The sequence below is a fragment of the Dama dama genome, chromosome 3 (assembly GCF_033118175.1).
Source record: "Dama dama isolate Ldn47 chromosome 3, ASM3311817v1, whole genome shotgun sequence".
NCBI classification, from domain to species: Eukaryota; Metazoa; Chordata; class Mammalia; order Artiodactyla; family Cervidae; genus Dama; species Dama dama.
Window position 1 is genome coordinate 72319202 of NC_083683.1, and position 17192 is coordinate 72336393.

The 17192-nt window shown below is 36.8% G+C and overlaps 1 protein-coding gene and 2 pseudogenes across 1 annotated transcript; 1 reads left to right on the plus strand and 2 right to left on the minus strand.

Annotated features, from left to right (window-relative positions):
- Positions 1-951, plus strand: LOC133043511 (olfactory receptor 6C3-like). The gene has a single exon (XM_061124427.1). It carries the CDS (start codon positions 1-3, stop codon positions 949-951), a length of 951 nt encoding a protein of 316 aa, XP_060980410.1.
- Positions 952-4570: 3619 nt separating this feature from the next.
- LOC133042790 (olfactory receptor 6C1-like) lies at positions 4571-5505 on the minus strand (annotated as a pseudogene).
- Positions 5506-13646: 8141 nt separating this feature from the next.
- On the minus strand, positions 13647-13759 carry LOC133049425 (U2 spliceosomal RNA; annotated as a pseudogene).
- Positions 13760-17192: the final 3433 nt, after the last annotated feature.

Consider the following 17192-nt stretch of genomic DNA (forward strand, 5'->3'; position numbering starts at 1 on the left):
ATGAAAAACCACACAAGACCCACAGAATTCATTCTCCTGGGGCTATCAGATGACCCAGAGCTTCAGATTGTGACTTTTCTCTTTTTAATCATCACATATATATTAAGTGTCACTGGAAATTTGACCATCATCATTCTCACACTGGTGGACTCCCATCTACAGACACCTATGTATTTTTTCCTCAGAAACTTCTCTGTATTAGAAATTTCCTTTACAACTGTCTGTATTTCAAGATTTCTGGGCACAATTATCACCAAGGACAAAGCAATTTCATACAACAGTTGTACAGCTCAGTTGTTTTTCTTAATTTTCTTGGGTATCACTGAATTTTGTCTTCTAACTGCCATGTCCTATGATCGCTATGTAGCTATCTGCAAACCCCTGCATCACACAACCATCACAAACAACAGAGTCTGTGGATTGCTTGTGTTTTGTACTTGGCTGGCAGGGCTCTTAAACATCTTCCCACCTGTTATTCTTTTTCTCCAGTTAGATTACTGTGGTTCTAATATCATTGATCACTTTGCTTGTGACTATTTCCCCCTCTTGCAACTATCCTGCTCAGACACATGGCTCCTTGAAGTGACTGGTTTTTACTCTGCAATAGTGATTCTGCTTTTTACTTTGGCATTAATAATTCTATCCTACATGTTCATCATCAAGACAATTCTGAGACTGCCTTCTGCCAGTCAGAGAAAAAAGGCATTTTCTACATGCTCCTCTCATATGATTGTCATTTCCATCTCTTATGGAAGCTGTATATTCATGTATGCCAACCCTTCAGCAAAAAAAAAGGCATCCTTGACGAAAGGAGTAGCAATTCTGAATACTTCTGTTGCTCCTATGATGAATCCGTTTATATATACACTGAGGAACCAGCAAGTGAAGCAAGCCTTTAAGGATACCATCCAAAAGGTTATCTTTTTCTCCAGTAAATGCAAGTATCTGTAGCATTAAAATAGTTCTGGTCAATGATTTCTTTATTCATATTCTCTCAAAACTCTTTCACTACAGTTTTATGACTCCTTTTTATTCATTCCTATTCTAAACTTCCCCACACATTGAACCAAATAAATTGGATAAAGTTGAATATTGCTTCAGAATTTTCTGTAAATTGCTTTTTATTCGTATGTATTTGATGAAGTATAAAATGTTACAACATAAGTCATTTCATTTGAGAGAAAGAATCTCAGGAATAATGTGGATTTCTGAGATTTTCACTCTTACAAGATAACAAAAATGAATATTATTAGAAAATTTTGATTCTATTTGACATTTTCATGAAATCAAATAACCACATACACTAACAGGTTGGAAATAAAATATAAATATTTACTTAAATATTTTTGAAAGATTATAAACTTATACATATTCAAATTCTTTATACTGCTACTAATACTTTTGATAATAATGAAGAGAAGGACAAGAAAGAAGAGGGTAGAAATAATTTTGTTTAGCAACTACTATATTCCAGACTTATTCTAGAGAATGATTTTCTAGAAGAAAGCAGTTTCTTCCTATTGGCTCACTGAATCCTGCCAACAACATTCTGAGGTACCTATAATTGTTATTCTCTTGCAGAAATATTACCTTATCTTTTCCTCTGGGAATATCTTATAAGATTATCATCATTCATATGCATGTAAAAAATGTTGGAATTAAATTTTAAAATCTTACCTCTGTCAAGAATTTTCACATTTTAGTCATAAACAGTTCAGTCACTCAGTCGTGTCCGACTCTTTGCAACACCGTGGACTGCAGCACGCCAGGCCTCCCTATCCATCACCAACTCCTGGAGTTTACTCAAATTCACGTCCTGTGAGGTGGTGATGCCATCCAACCATCTCATCCTCTGTTGTCCCCTTCTCCTCCCACCTTCAATCTTTCCCAGCATCAGGGTTTCTTCAAATGAGTCACTTCTTCACATCAGGTGGCTAAAGTATTGGAGTTTCAGCTTCAACATCAGTCCTTCAATGAAGATTCAGGAATGATTTCCTTTAGGATGGACTGGTTGGATCTCTTTGCCATGCAAGGAACTCTCAAGAGTCTTCTCCAACACAACAGTTCAAAAGCATCAATTCTTCAGCGCTCAGCTTTCTTTATAGTTCAACTCTCACATCCATACACGACTACTGGAAAAATCATAGCTTTGACTAGATGGACCTATTAGTCATACTACCTTATTTTAAATAAGAAATAATATATGGGTCAATGTTTACAAAAATTTTAGGACAGGAGGTCGGTGGACTATCCATAGCCCACTGGGAAAACTTGGCCCACCACTTATTTTTGTTAAAAGTTTTATTGGACACACCTAAGCCCTTTCATTTACATGTTGTTCATAGCTGCATCCAAAATAGAGACAGGAAGAACTGAGTAATTGCATCAGGGACACTATGCCTGCAAATTCTAAATTATTAATATATTACCCTTTTACAGAAAAAGTGTGTGTTGACCACTGCTATTGATAATCAAAATGATTATACTGATAGCAAACATTTAAACTAACCACTAAAGAGTTTGTATAGAATTATGTAGAGAGCTGCATTATCTGATAATATCAGCATAGACTTCTTCATATCTTTTGTAAAAATTTTACAGTTCTTTTAATTCCCAGAACTAACCTATCTACTGTTTATGGTATATTTTTATTGAGTGAATAAGAACTCACAATCCTCAATCAAGTCTAAACTTCAGTATTTTCTCATGCTTCCAGTCAAGCTTAGAAATTAAAAATGTTTCAGCATGAGGGAAGGAGAAAGTAATGGCATGACTTTCCTACAAAGTGGAAATCTCAGTATTTTTTTATAAGTTGTTTTTCTTGTGTTTCATCAAATGATGGACCTAAGACTCTCAATTGAGTATAGTATGTGAATATCAGGAAAAACTTGCCTCTGAGTTATGGTTACAGTCTTTCTATAATAATGGTTTAAAAATGTAGGATGAGTTTGAGTACCTTTCATCATTATATAAAATTTTGACTTCATGGAAAAAAGAAAAGAAAAAAGTGTTCAGGGCCAGAATTGCATGATCTTGCATGATTAGTCACATAAATTCTAATCAGTACACTTTCCAATATGATAGTGCTTAAAATAAGCATTTTTAACAAAAAACCTCATTTATATATGGTGAAACTTTGCTCTTGTTACTTTCTTTACTCCTATTGATTAGGCATATCACTTAAAGAGGCAATTAAATGAATTGTATGTACAAGCTATTATCTCAGAATAGTCACAAATATGAGAAAGTTTAACACCCCTTAGCTACTGATTATCAAAAGATCAGCTTAACATCAAGCTTTTATTTAAATATACAACTGACCACAGTAAATGCAGTCATATTTGGTATCCAGTAATATTTATTTTATCAGTTGCAAATTGGCACTTGCCATGAGTGCTTGCCATCTCCCTCTACAAGGATTAAATCATGTGCTGTGCAGCTGCTGATGTTCAACACGCCTGGAGGAGTTCAGTGCGGAGAGCAGGAGTGAGGCACTTTTTGCTCTGGGAAAACTGGCAGGACAGGTCTTCAGATAGTTAAATAGTCTCAGGAGCTGATTTTATGAGCCCAATTCTTGTATCTCCTCATATCAAGAAAAACACTGAAGTTCTTCATGGTGACGATTGTTTCTCATAACTAGCAGAAGTTTCATGAGATGAGCAGAAACTTTCTTAAAAAAAATGTGCTTGAATACATGTACTCCCCTTTTACCAAATCACATATATACTGTCCTTCCCCTATACCTCTTCAGATCTGTTTCTCACAGATAACTGACGTCTGTCTCCCAGATTGCAATCCTCATATTGCCCCAAATAAAATTTAACTTGCAACTCTCACGTTGTGTATTTTTTTTAATTGATAATTTCTTCAGGCATTTTAAAAGAATTGTTATGATACATATGTTAATTTTTGACTTCCCCAAGAAGTGGAGGCTATTTCATAGCTTTCCCTAATAGCTTTCATAGTTTTCTTCATTACGATAGTCTTTGAGTTGATAAATTATACAGCACAGAAAATGTTAAACTTAGTAATGAGAAAAGTTATTTGATTTCTCAAGAAAATGTAATTACATTATTCTTTTAAGTTGTACTGTTTTTCACATAGTTACTAAATTGGCCACAATATGAAAAGGAAAGTATATGCAATATTCTAATGAGACTGTCAGATAAAGTTTATTGTCCTTGTGTGGTAATAAAAAATAAGGTTAAACATGATACAATATTTACTCAATTACTGAAAAGAGTAATTCTGGTGAAATCACAAAATGTTATTCTCTCTTGCATTTTGAAATTTCACCAGAAGAAAAGTGCATGAGAGAAGGTTTGCAGTCTGAATGGAAAAAATGTATATGTATATATATGTACATATATGAAGAGTTCGAATTTAAATGGAAAAAATGAAATACACATATGCAAATATCCTTGGTAAACTGCTGACAATAAAAATATAAATGATGAAAAGGAATCTAGGGAGGCTGTGTAGATATTAATAAATTTTGAAAAACCTGGATTTTAATTTAATTGCTCTTTGTTCATATGCCTCTAATTCATGAAACAGGACTTTTATATTTTCATTTCCTTGAGAAAAACATATTCTTCCTTGCCATGTCCATGAAGGCTCTCTTGACTTGCTGATTCCTAAGAGTGTAAAGGGGTTCAACATGGGTGCTACTGAGGTATTTAGCACAGCTACTCCCTTGCTCAAAGAGACCCTGTCTTTTGTAGTTGGATTCACATACATGTAAATGCAGCTGCCATAAGAGATGGAGATGACAATCATGTGGGAAGAACACGTGGAAAAGTCCTTTGTCCTCTGAGTGGTAGAAGGGATCCTCAAAATTGTTCTGATGACATATGTGTAGGACAGAATTATTAATGCTAAAGAGAACAGAAGAATAAACACAGCACAGGAAAACCCCAGTATCTCTAGGAATTTGGTGTCTGAACAAGAAAGGTATACTAAAAGGAAATGATCACAAGTAAAATGATTGATAACATTGGACTTACAGTAATCAAGTTGTATGAAGAACATGAGTAATGGGAATATAATTAAGAATCAAGTCAGCCAAGAGGCCAAGACAAGCAGTGTGCAGACTCTATGATTCATGATGGTCATGTAATGCAGTGGTTTGCAAATGGCAATGTAGCGGTCATAGGACGTGGCAACCAGGAGGTAAAACTCAGTGACTCCCAAGAAAATGAAAGAAAATAACTGAGCCATACAATCATTAAAAGAGATGGTTTTATCTCCTGTAGTAATGGTGGCCAAGAACTTGGGAATAGTGACAGTTGTGAATGAAACTTTCAGTATGGAGAAACTCTTGAGGTAGAAATACATGGGGGTCTGGAGGTGGGCATCCAGCAGGGTCAGGGTGATAATGGTCAAGTTCCCAGTGATGCTGAGCATGTAGGTGATGAGCAGAAAGACAAAGATCATGACCTGGAGTTGTGGGTCGTCTGACAGTCCCAGGAGGGTAAATTCTGTTATTTCTGTGTAGTTTCTCATTTTTCTTCTTCTTTTAAGTAACCTTCAGAAGAAAACACAAAGGGAAGACACAGAAAAGGGGATTATCAATGTATAGCACTGGGATCTGTCTCTGAAAGTAAATTTACTATGCCCTGCTAACATAATTCAGGAGATTTTTTTTAAAACAAGTTAATAAAAATAGATAATTTACTTTAAGTTTTTAACCATATGCCAGTATGTGTGTTTCACAGAATATTTCTTTATAAAATCCCTATTTTACAGGTTGGAATCAGAGTAGAAATAATTTTAAGAATCTTATCCAAATCACATACCCTGAATTGAAAAAGCAGGGATTATAACCTAGATTTTCTAATTTCTATTTCCTAGAAATACAGTAAAATAAATGCTACCTGTTGACTTTTAAAATGCCCCAACCCTGACTCTTAGAGGATTCCCTCCTGCTGGGAAAAACTTCATCTTTTTTCAAGCCCCATAAAATCATCCTATCCTAATTTGTGTCACTTGGTCCCTTGTATTGTTATTCTCTACTGTAATATAGAAAACCTAAATGCCTCAGGAAAAAGTCACCCAGTGGATATGTCTCCAAAATAAAAGTCACTGGAATGAAACCTTTAACAACCTGACCAATTTCTAAGTTTTCACTCAGACTCACATTAACCTCCCAACCTCATACCCCTCTTCAGAAGCCCCAGATAATGGAATAAAGGAATTTAGACAATGGATTTCTTTCATCAGTCTTCTCAGATATTAGATAGTCAAGAGAGGAGGCAGAGTGGATGTTTAGTAGATTGGATCTGTGTTATGAGTTAAGGAAACCAAAATGTGTTGTTCAGTCTCCAAGTCGTGTCCGACTCGTTGTGACCCTGTGTACTGCAGCATGCCAGGCTTCCCTATCCCTCACTATCTCCCAGAGTTTGCTCAAGTTCATGTCCATTGCATTGGTGATGCCATCCATGCCATCCATGCCATCATGCTATGGTGATGCCATGCCTCTGACATCCTCTTCTCCTTCTGCCCTCAATCTTTCCCAGCATCACAGTCTTTTCCAATGCATTAGCTCTTGGCATCAACTGGCCAAATTATTGAAGCTTTTAGTGGATAGCAGCAATGGAGCTGCTCTGCTACATAGGAAATCCTAAAGAAGAATTAGTTCATCTATGAATGGTTTAGCACCAGGTCCCCCACAAATTGGGGTGCTGTGATAGGTAAGGGCGTGGCTACCTTTCTGGCTGCACCCAGTGTCCCAGGAAGATGGGCTCTCTGCTCCTGACCCTGGTCCCAAAACACAGGCTGGCGCTCCCTTAGGGACCCTGGTGGAGGCCTGCCAGGAGGGATGTTGGGAGACCAGCAACCCAAGGCCAATCAAGGCTCCTGCAATGCTGCCATATCATTTTGCATGGGCAGGATTCTGACTTAGAGGTGTTCAGTCATAATCCCACAGATGGTAGCTTTGCTCCATTGGCTCCTCAGCCAAGCTTTCAACCAAAGTGTATGAATATCTGAAAACAAACATTACCTTCTAGAGAACATTTTTTCTTCAAAATTTCTCCCATGTAAATGTTATTAGTATTCTCTCTCCATTTCTGTTTCTCAGCCGTGTCCGACACTTTGCAGCCCCATTGACTGTAGCCCACCAGGCTCCTCTGCCCATAGAGTTTTCCAGGCAAGAATACTGGAGTGGGGGTGCCATCTTCTACTTCAGGGGATCTTCCCCATCCAGGTATTGAACCCAAGTCTCTTGCAAATCTGGCATTGGTAAATAGATTATTTACCAACTGTGCCACCTGGGAAGCATCTACATTAACATTCCCTTAATAAAATCTCTATTTTGTCAGTGTATTAGTATAAACATGGAATAGCAATGAAAACCTTTATTTTGTCATTCCAATTAACAGTAATAATAATGCATTTATGTTAAAAAGAAGCTAAGTTCCCTCAATAAATTGAGGCAACCCAGAATTTTATACATATTTACAAATATAAAAGTCATTGTTCTCAGTTAACAACAATCATCTGTAATTAACAACTGTGTATGACTCTGATCTGTAAACCATTTCTGGAATGTGAGGTGTTAACCATGCCTGGGATGTCTCTGGTAAAGTAATGAAGAATATATCCAAAATTCTAAGACATCATTTCAGACTTTTTTCCTTACAGCTCATTCACATTTTTTCCCCCTTAGTTCCATGGATCTTAGGATAACAAGTTACATATTCTTTTCTGTCCTTTTCTTTTTAATGAATTCTAGTGTCTTGGATAAGGGCTTCCCAGGTGGCGCTGGTGGTAAGGAACCCGCCTGCCAATTCAGGAGACATAAGAGACGTGGGTTCCATCTCTGGGTTGGGAAGATCCCCTGGAGGAGGGCATGGCAGTCCACTCCAGTATTCCTGCCTGGAGAATCACCATGTACAAAGGCAGGCTACAGTCCATAGGGTCTCAAAGAGTCGGACACGACTGAAGTGACTTAGCAGCAGTGTCTTGGATATCTCATTGTTGAAACAGGCATACGGCTCATTAAGAGTGAAAATTAACTGGTATGATAAACAAATGCTGGCCGTTGTGTTAAATAAGATAACTGGAAGTGATTTTCAGGACACATATGCTATTCCATAGTAAATTGTAAGTGTGGCTTCTTTGAGAAAAGATCAGTAGCATTCCCCGAATTCACCAATTTAAAAAAACGACAATATTTAAATGTCTATTAAAGATTGCATTCCTTATTTTATATAAATTGTGAAACATGAGTGGGAAGCTCTCCAAATTCTACAGTATAATTGGAAACAAATTAGCTTCTCACATTCTCTATGTTTACTGAATTTTGTCTTTTTAACTTTAAGACTCCTAAGGAAATCGTAAGTAGTTCTATGAACACATCTATCCTCAAGGCAGTTTGCACGCTTTGCATACTACATAGTATTCCACTTCCTTATCTTTTCCTTTCACTTGAGGATCTTTTTCTTGGTGTTAGGTTTATAAGCTAGAATAATTTGTCACAGAAGAGAACAGAATATTAAATTTGATATCTTGGGTAATAGCTTGGTTTTATAACAACCCTAATCTTTTTCTAGAATGATTTGTTCCACTCCTGATTGTGTTTGCTCACATCTAATACCATGTAAGAACATCATCATGACTATATGGAAAAAAAAAAAAAAAAAACTCATAAGAGTCCATTTAGATTATGTTCAGATTATTACTTTAAGACTGCCTTTGACTAGTCCTACAATTAGTTCAGAATCCTGTTTCTCTTAGTCTTCTAGTTAAAAAAAAAAAGTCCTTGGTTTTTTCTTAATGGAAAAGGGAAATCAAATCAAAGCACCAATAACTATGAATAGGAATAATGAAGGAAAAACTGTAAAGACCTAAGTCATTCTCAAAATCTGTATATTTTCCTAGAAATGTTGCTTCTCTCCTAATTGTCTCAGGTTTAACTATTATCTATGTCTGAAGATAATTTTTAACTTAAAAAGGAAATAAATTCTTATAAAAATATGGCATCAGGACTTAATTTTAGTTAAAAATGTGTGAGACTATTAGGGGTTTGCATTCCAAGAGAAATTATTAAAAATACAACTCTCTGAGTTATAGGTTTCTTTTCCACTATAAACATGACTATAATATTTCATGGAATTTTTATGAGGGCTAATTTAATTAAAAGAAAAGTTAAATTATATAAAAACATTAAAGTATGTATTCCCACAGAGTAAATACTATTTTTATTATTATTCCTAAAAATAAAATCAATTATTACCTTTGAGGAAGATGATCCCAATATAAAAAATAGTAACCATTTTTTAGGAAACTCATTTGAGAGACAATGCTAAGACTTATGTAGTTATCTAACAGACTCATTACAATAGTTTTGTGTAATGTTTGAACAAGCTAACAATGAGAGGCTAAATATTAAACAAAATCATATAGCTAGTAAATGGTCAAATTGGTATTCTAAATTTTTTCTGCTTGAACTGAAGCATGTGTTATTTATCAAACATATATTCAATGAGGAGGACCAAACTCAAAGAGTCATTTTCTAAGAATGAATAAATAATTAGTAAGACAAACAGAAAATATTAATGTGCTCATTCTTCATAACCCTTGATATTTAAAGAAAGGAAAGGCAACTCCAAATTATTCATCTCAATGTAATGAAAAGTTAAGCTAAGAATGTATAAATCAATACTAAGAAAAAGTTGTCATTGGCTTTAACTTTACAGTCTTACCTCTATTTGTACAAATGCATCATTCAGGTGACTGAAGCTATGTTAAAAAATTGGTAACTAAATCAATTTTAGGATAAGATATCGAGCATTTCTAAAAAGGCTCTATCTCAACACATTTGGAATTACCTTATTTCTATAGCTAAATTTTTTTGATACATTTTACATGGAAGCCATGGGAGCAAAAACAGTGAAGGGAAGCAAGATATGGAGTTACTGTGGCCCTTTCTGGATATGATTTCTATGTGAATTTTAATCTGTATTAGGCAAGTGTTGCTTTATCCACCATATGGCCAAGGCTCATGGGAAATACTCCAGCGAGTCAAATGTGACAACAGGGCCAAGAAGAAAATACACTAAGGATTATAAACATGTTATCAACATTTATACCACTACTGAAACAGAAAACTTGGCAGATAATATCCAGACAGATAGAAAAGCATGAGAGCTAGGCCAGAAGCATATGGATTATTTTGCTTACTATCTATGTGAAGATATCTAAATATACAAGATTTTGGAAGAGATTTCTTGAATATCCTAAATCACCATTTCTCTGAAGAATAGACCTTTTCCCCCTTGCTGCCTAAAATACTGTGATGAATGAATCTTATGTGTAAACATTACATTTTCCTTTCTTATGTAATAAAATGTCTCTATAAAGTGGCTCTCTAGGCTATTAAATATTTTAAAAATTAAAAAATCAAATAGAGTTTTACTTCTTCTTTTCCTATCTGGATTCCTTTTATTTCTTTTTCTGCTCTGATTGCTGTGGCCAGAACTTCCAACACTATGTTGAATAGTAGTGGTGAGAGTGGGCACCCTTGTCTTGTTCCTGATTTCAGGGGGAATGCCTTCAATTTTTCACCATTGAGGGTGATGCTTGCTGTGGGTTTGTCATATATAGCTTTTATTATGTTGAGGTATGTTCCTTCTATTCCTGCTTTTTGGAGAGTTTTAATCATAAATGAGTGTTGAATTTTGTCAAAGGCTTTCTCTGCATCTATTGAGATAATCATATGGTTTTTATCTTTCAATTTGTTAATGTGGTGTATTACATTGATTGATTTGTGGATATTAAAGAATCCTTGCATTCCTGGGATAAAGCCCACTTGGTCATGGTGTATGATTTTTTTAATATGTTGTTGGATTCTGTTTGCTAGAATTTTGTTAAGGATTTTTGCATCTATGTTCATCAGTGAGATTGGCCTGTAGTTTTCTTTTTTTGTGGCATCTTTGCCTGGTTTTGGAATTAGGGTGATGGTGGCCTCATAGAATGAGTTTGGAAGCTTACCTTCTTCTGCAATTTTCTGGAAGAGTTTGAGTAAGATAGGTGTTAGCTCTTCTCTAAATTTTTGGTAGAATTCAGCTGTGAAGCCATCTGGTCCTGGGCTTTTGTTTGCTGGAAGATTTTTGATGACAGTTTCGATTTCCTTGCTTGTGATGGGTCTGTTAAGATCATTACTAGAGCTAATCAATGAATATAGTAAAGTTGCAGGATATAAAATTAACACACAGAAATCCCTTGCATTCCTATATACTAACAATGAAAAAACAGACAGAGAAATTAAGGAAACAATACCATTCACCATTGCAACAAAAAGAATAAAATACTTAGGAGTATATCTACCTAAAGAAACAAAGGACCTATACATAGAAAACTATAAAACACTGATGAAAGAAATCAAAGGGGACACAAACAGATGGAGAAACATACCGTGTTCATGGATTGGAAGAATTAATATTGTCAAAATGGCTATTCTACCCAAAGCAGTCTATAGATTCAATGCAATCCCTATCAAGCTACCAACAGTATTTTTCACAGAACTAGACCAAAGAATTTCACAATTTGTATGGAAATACAAAAAACCTCGAATAGCCAAAGTAATCTTGAGAAAGAAGAATGGAGCTGGAGGAATCAACCTGCCTGACTTCAGACTCTACTACAAAGCCACAGTCATCAAGACAGTATGGTACTGGCACAAAGACAGAAATATAGATCAATGGAACAGAATAGAAAGCCCAGAGATAAATCCACGAACCTATGGACACCTTATCTTTGACAAAGGAGGCAAGGATATACAATGGAAAAAAGACAACCTCTTTAACAAGTGGTGCTGGGAAAACTGGTCAACCACTTGTAAAAGAATGAAACTAGAACACTTTCTAACACCATACACAAAAATAAACTCAAAATGGATTAAAGATCTAAATGTAAGACCAGAAACTATAAAACTCCTAGAGGAGAACATAGGCAAAACACTCTCCGACATAAATCAAAGCAAGATCCTCTATGACCCACCTCCCAGAATATTGGAAATAAAAGCAAAACTAAACAAATGGGACCTAATGAAACTTAAAAGCTTTTGCACTACAAAGGAAACTATAAGTAAGGTGAAAAGACAGCCCTCAGATTGGGAGAAAATAATAGCAAATGAAGAAACAGACAAAGGATTAATCTCAAAAATATACAAGCAACTCCTGCAGCTCAATTCCAGAAAAATAAATGACCCAATCAAAAAATGGGCCAAAGAACTAAACAGACATGTCTCCAAAGAAGACATACAGATGGCTAACAAACACATGAAAAGATGCTCAACATCACTCATTATTAGAGAAATGCAAATCAAAACCACAATGAGGTACCATTACACGCCAGTCAGGATGGCTGCTATCCAAAAGTCTACAAGCAATAAATGCTGGAGAGGGTGTGGAGAAAAGGGAACCCTCTTACACTGTTGGTGGGAATGCAAACTAGTACAGCCGCTATGGAAAACAGTGTGGAGATTTCTTAAAAAACTGGAAATAGAACTGCCTTATGACCCAGCAATCCCACTTCTGGGCATACACACTGAGGAAACCAGATCTGAAAGAGACACGTGCACCCCAATGTTCATCGCAGCACTGTTTATAATAGCCAGGACATGGAAGCAACCTAGATGCCCATCAGCAGATGAATGGATAAGGAAGCTGTGGTACATATACACCATGGAATATTACTCAGCCATTAAAAAGAATTCATTTGAACCAGTCCTAATGAGATGGATGAAGCTGGAGCCCATTATACAGAGTGAAGTAAGCCAGAAAGATAAAGAACATTACAGCATACTGACACATGTATATGGAATTTAGAAAGGTGATAACGATAACCCTATATGCAGAACAGAAAAAGAGACACAGAAATACAGAACAGACTTTTGAACTTTGTGGGAGAATGTGAGGGTGGGATATTTCAAAAGATCAGCATGTATGCTATCTATGGTGAAACAGATCACCAGCCCAGGTGGGATGCACGAGACAAGTGCTCCGGCCTGGTGCACTGGGAAGACCCAGAGGAATCGGGTGGAGAGGGAGGTGGGAGGGGGGATCGGGATTGGGAATACATGTAAATCCATGGCTGATTCATGTCAATGTATGACAAAACCCACTGGAAAAAAAAAAAAAATCAAATAGAGCACAATAAAAGCAAGAACGAGAGAAAATATCACACAGTGAATTCCCATGAAAGTTACGAGAAATTTTGGATTAAATACACTTTAAACTGTTCAAACTCTTCCAAAAAACTTTTCAAGTTATTTTTCCATAATAATGGTGCTAATTGTTGAGAAGGTTCTACCAGAGATTCTGTTTTCATCTGATTGATGGTCTGTGTTCCAGTAGTTACTGAAAGTGTAAAACCTAGGAATTTTTACAAGAATTTGCAACTCGGATTCCTTTTAATATAATTTTAGAAAGGACAGAAAATTAAATAAAGCTCATCTATCGACTCAATCACTGTTATTCATTCAACAAACATTTATTAAGATTCTTCTATCTTTAGATACTATAGGAGCACTAGGGACACCACAGGATCAAAATAGATATGACCCAAACTTTAATCGGCCTACCAAGGAATCTCCAAACACAAATATAGAAGATATTGTCGTGGTCCATGCACAGGTTGGAAAAGAATTTCCAGACATGAGACAGAACGAGAGGGAAATAAAGTTTACTAGAGTGGGAGATGCTGATAAGAACAGATACTACACTTGATCTTAGCCAAAAGGCCGAGAAGCAATAGACTTATGGACATGGGGAGAGGGGAGGAGAGGGTGAGATGTATGGAAAGAGTAACATGGAAACTTACATCACCATATGTAAAACAGATAGTCGACGGGAATTTGCTGTATGGCTCAGGAAACTCAAACATGGGTTCTGTGTCAACAGGGGTGGGGTTGGGAGGGAGATGGGCGGGAGGTTCAAAAGGGAGGGGATATATGTATACCTATGGCTGATTCATGTTGAACTTTGACACAAAACAGCAAAATTCTGCAAAGCAATTACTCTTCAATAAAAGAATAAATAAATTAAAAAAGAAAAAAGAATGGGAAATGCTGTTAGAACAGTGGGCCAGCTCAAGGGAGAACCGACATTGAACAGCCCTTAGTCCACTTTTATACCCAGGGTACAAGTACAAGGAAAGGGATCGGTGTCTTGCGGGTCATTTGCTGATTGGGATGAGGCACGTGTACTGGGCGGGGAAGAGTAAGGCAGATACCTTCCCTGTGCCGGGTAGGAGGGGAGACAGGTTATACTGCTCAGGAGGACCTGAAATCCGTTAATAGTTACAACATGGAGGAGGGAAGGACCATATGTATCTGGTTTTTCCATTCCTGCATTCCAAGACCCTCCTTGATTTTATCTGCTTTTTAGTCCTTGGGTCACAACATTCCTCCCTTCCTTTATTTTTAGGGCCAATTCTTTGGCCCCTGTTGATACCCTGTTCATGTCTAACTATCTACCTATTTCCCTTCTTAGGCATTTGGGAACCCAGTCTCAGGAGAAGAGGAGCGATGACCACTCTGGCTTCTTCAGCCTGTACGGGGTGTCATGGGGCTCTGGGTTCCCTTTGCCTGCTTCTTTGTCAGGGTGCATTTATGGAGGGAGATGAGAGTCCATGGAATGATAAGGTGATTTGTTTCAGCATTGTCTTTGGGTTGGTCAGAGGATATTCTTGTTATACTACCACTTGGAGATTTGTTGTATTCTAGAAGAAACAAACTTAACAAAAAAGTTAAAGGTACATGGCCCAAAGATTAAAAGAAGTAGAAAAGCTGCTCAGGGGCTAACCAGGAGAACCAGGACCAGACATTGGTTCGTGACATTAGTGTTTCTCTAGGTACAAGAAGATGCAAGAATTTGGGCTCATAAAATCTTTACCTGAAAGCATCTGACTATCTGAAGGCCAGTTCTTCTGGGCTTTTCCCGAGCACAGAGCGCCTTATTTCTGATCTCCATCCTGAGCTCCTTTCAAGGGGTGTTGAAGGCCAGCAGCTTGCAGTGGTCATGATGTAATCTTTGTAGAGGGAGCTGGCAATGCCAACTCCCAGTCAGCAGGGTCCTTTCATAGCCATATATGTGACCATGCTTTGGGGACGTTTCATTGTGTCTTGCAGTGCTGGGAAGGCTCTTTCCCAGGTCCAGGGAAGATTCCATTGATAGGCCACTCAGTGTGCTGTTATTGGACCAGGACTTGTGAGTAGCAAAAGTCTCTGGACCATACCTGTCTTAGTAGCCTCTTGGTCCAGGAAAATATTCCCTCTTGTTGCTTCTTCCCATATCTAGAGTTGCATTATTACAATCATTGATCTCATATGGAACTGCTTATCAGCATTTTATAACAGGCTCAGTCACACATTTATTAACATAAGAAACAATCTTCTGAAATAGACATAGAAAATAGTACAGCTAGCAGCTGTTAATAAGGTCACAAGCAAGAATTTAAGTCAAGAACTTTCATTAGGTATAGCCCAGCATACCTCGGGTCATCTGACTTGGTTAAATGACTCTCCTGGTTGTACATCAAAAGGTTGGTTATTGAGATAAGCTTTAGAAACAAACTTAGAGTGTCCTTTTTAATAACTTAATTAAATCTTTTAGCAATATAACATAACAGCAAGGAACTATTTCAGAATTGAGTCGTAGTAAGCTGGAATCAGTCCTGGGTGTTCATTGGAAGGACTGATGCTGAAGCTGAAACTCCCCTACTTTGGCCACCTGATGCAAAGAACTGACTCATTGGAAAAGACCCTGATGCTGGGAAAGATTGGGGGCAGGAGGAGAAGGGGACGACAGAGGATGAGATGGCTGGATGGCATCACCAACTCGATGGACATGAGTTTGAATAGACTCCAGGAGTTGGTGATGGACAGGGAGGCCTGGTGTGCTGCGATTCATGGGGTCGCACAGTCGGACACGACTGAGTGACTGAACTGAACTGAAATTGAACTGAACTGAAACACAGACTTTAATTAACAAAACTAGAACTTAATATTAAGTGAAATATAATTTTTTTTTGGTCATTGTGAGGGCATTAACCCTGTAGCCAGGGAAGGCTTTAACCCATCAAATAAAAATGAGGTGTGTCAGGGAGCCTGAAAAATCCAAGCAGCCATCTTGGATTTCCCATAGCCCTGACTCTTTGATATACAGCTATTGTCAACCCGTTTTTAATTCCCTGATTTAGGAGTAGACTATTGCCATGTTTTAAGGACATCAGAATAGTAAAAGTCTAACACTGAAAGGTTATTTTTTGTAGAAGCAAGAATGAGCTTTTACATGTACCATAATCTTTAATAATGCTTATTTACTTTACCAAAGTAACGGAAGATTTTAAAAACAAATGAAATCACTTAAAGGCAAAGAAATTCATAATCTGTTATTGAAAGCTTCATTCTAAGAAAACTTCGTTTTCTTAACTTAGAGAATAGACTAAATTCCAGCCTGTTACCAGTTTACCAGATAACAAACAAACAAAAGTTTTTATTGGTTAATCTTAGAAAAGTCTTTCCCATAAATCTTGAAATAGCAGTATTCTTGCAAAGGCATCAGAGTGAAACCATAGAAAGCATGTTAAAAATCTGATTAAATTGCAATTGACAAAGTATCCTGGCCATTGCTGTGATATATAACACTAATATGATAACTGGAATTATAATTGACCACATTTTTCTCAGGGCATATCAGATCTATACAAATTCCACATAATTTTAGGATATCTATATTAGCAAATCAACCATATAGTATGACCTGAGATTTATCATCCCCTCAACAATACTTCCCATGTAACTCATGTCTAATGAACCCAGGTAGTTTAATAGCTCTTGGGATGTCTCAAAGGGGCCCTCTGAAGCATCCTAAAGTCATCCTCATAAAATATGTGAGATGCCCCCAAATCTCTTGGTGGACTTGATGATGATGAAGTCCTGAACAAATCCAACTCCAAAATACTGGACTTGGTGTAGGTAAAAACACCAAGTTACAAGTGACAAGAAGAAACAGAAAATAACCCAATCAAATAAAATAAACCTCAAAAATTTTACCCTAAACAAATGGAGGTTTTTGAACACTTGACAAAGACATCAAAATAGCTGTCATAAATATGACCACTAAATTCAGGAAAGTGGCAGTGTTTTAGTTTTATTGAATTTATTCTGAATTATTTGAATAAAA

What these genes read in the sequence shown, in the direction of transcription:
- LOC133043511 (XM_061124427.1), top strand. Translation starts at nt 1, where the DNA reads ATGAAAAACCACACAAGACCCACAGAATTCATTCTCCTGGGGCTATCA.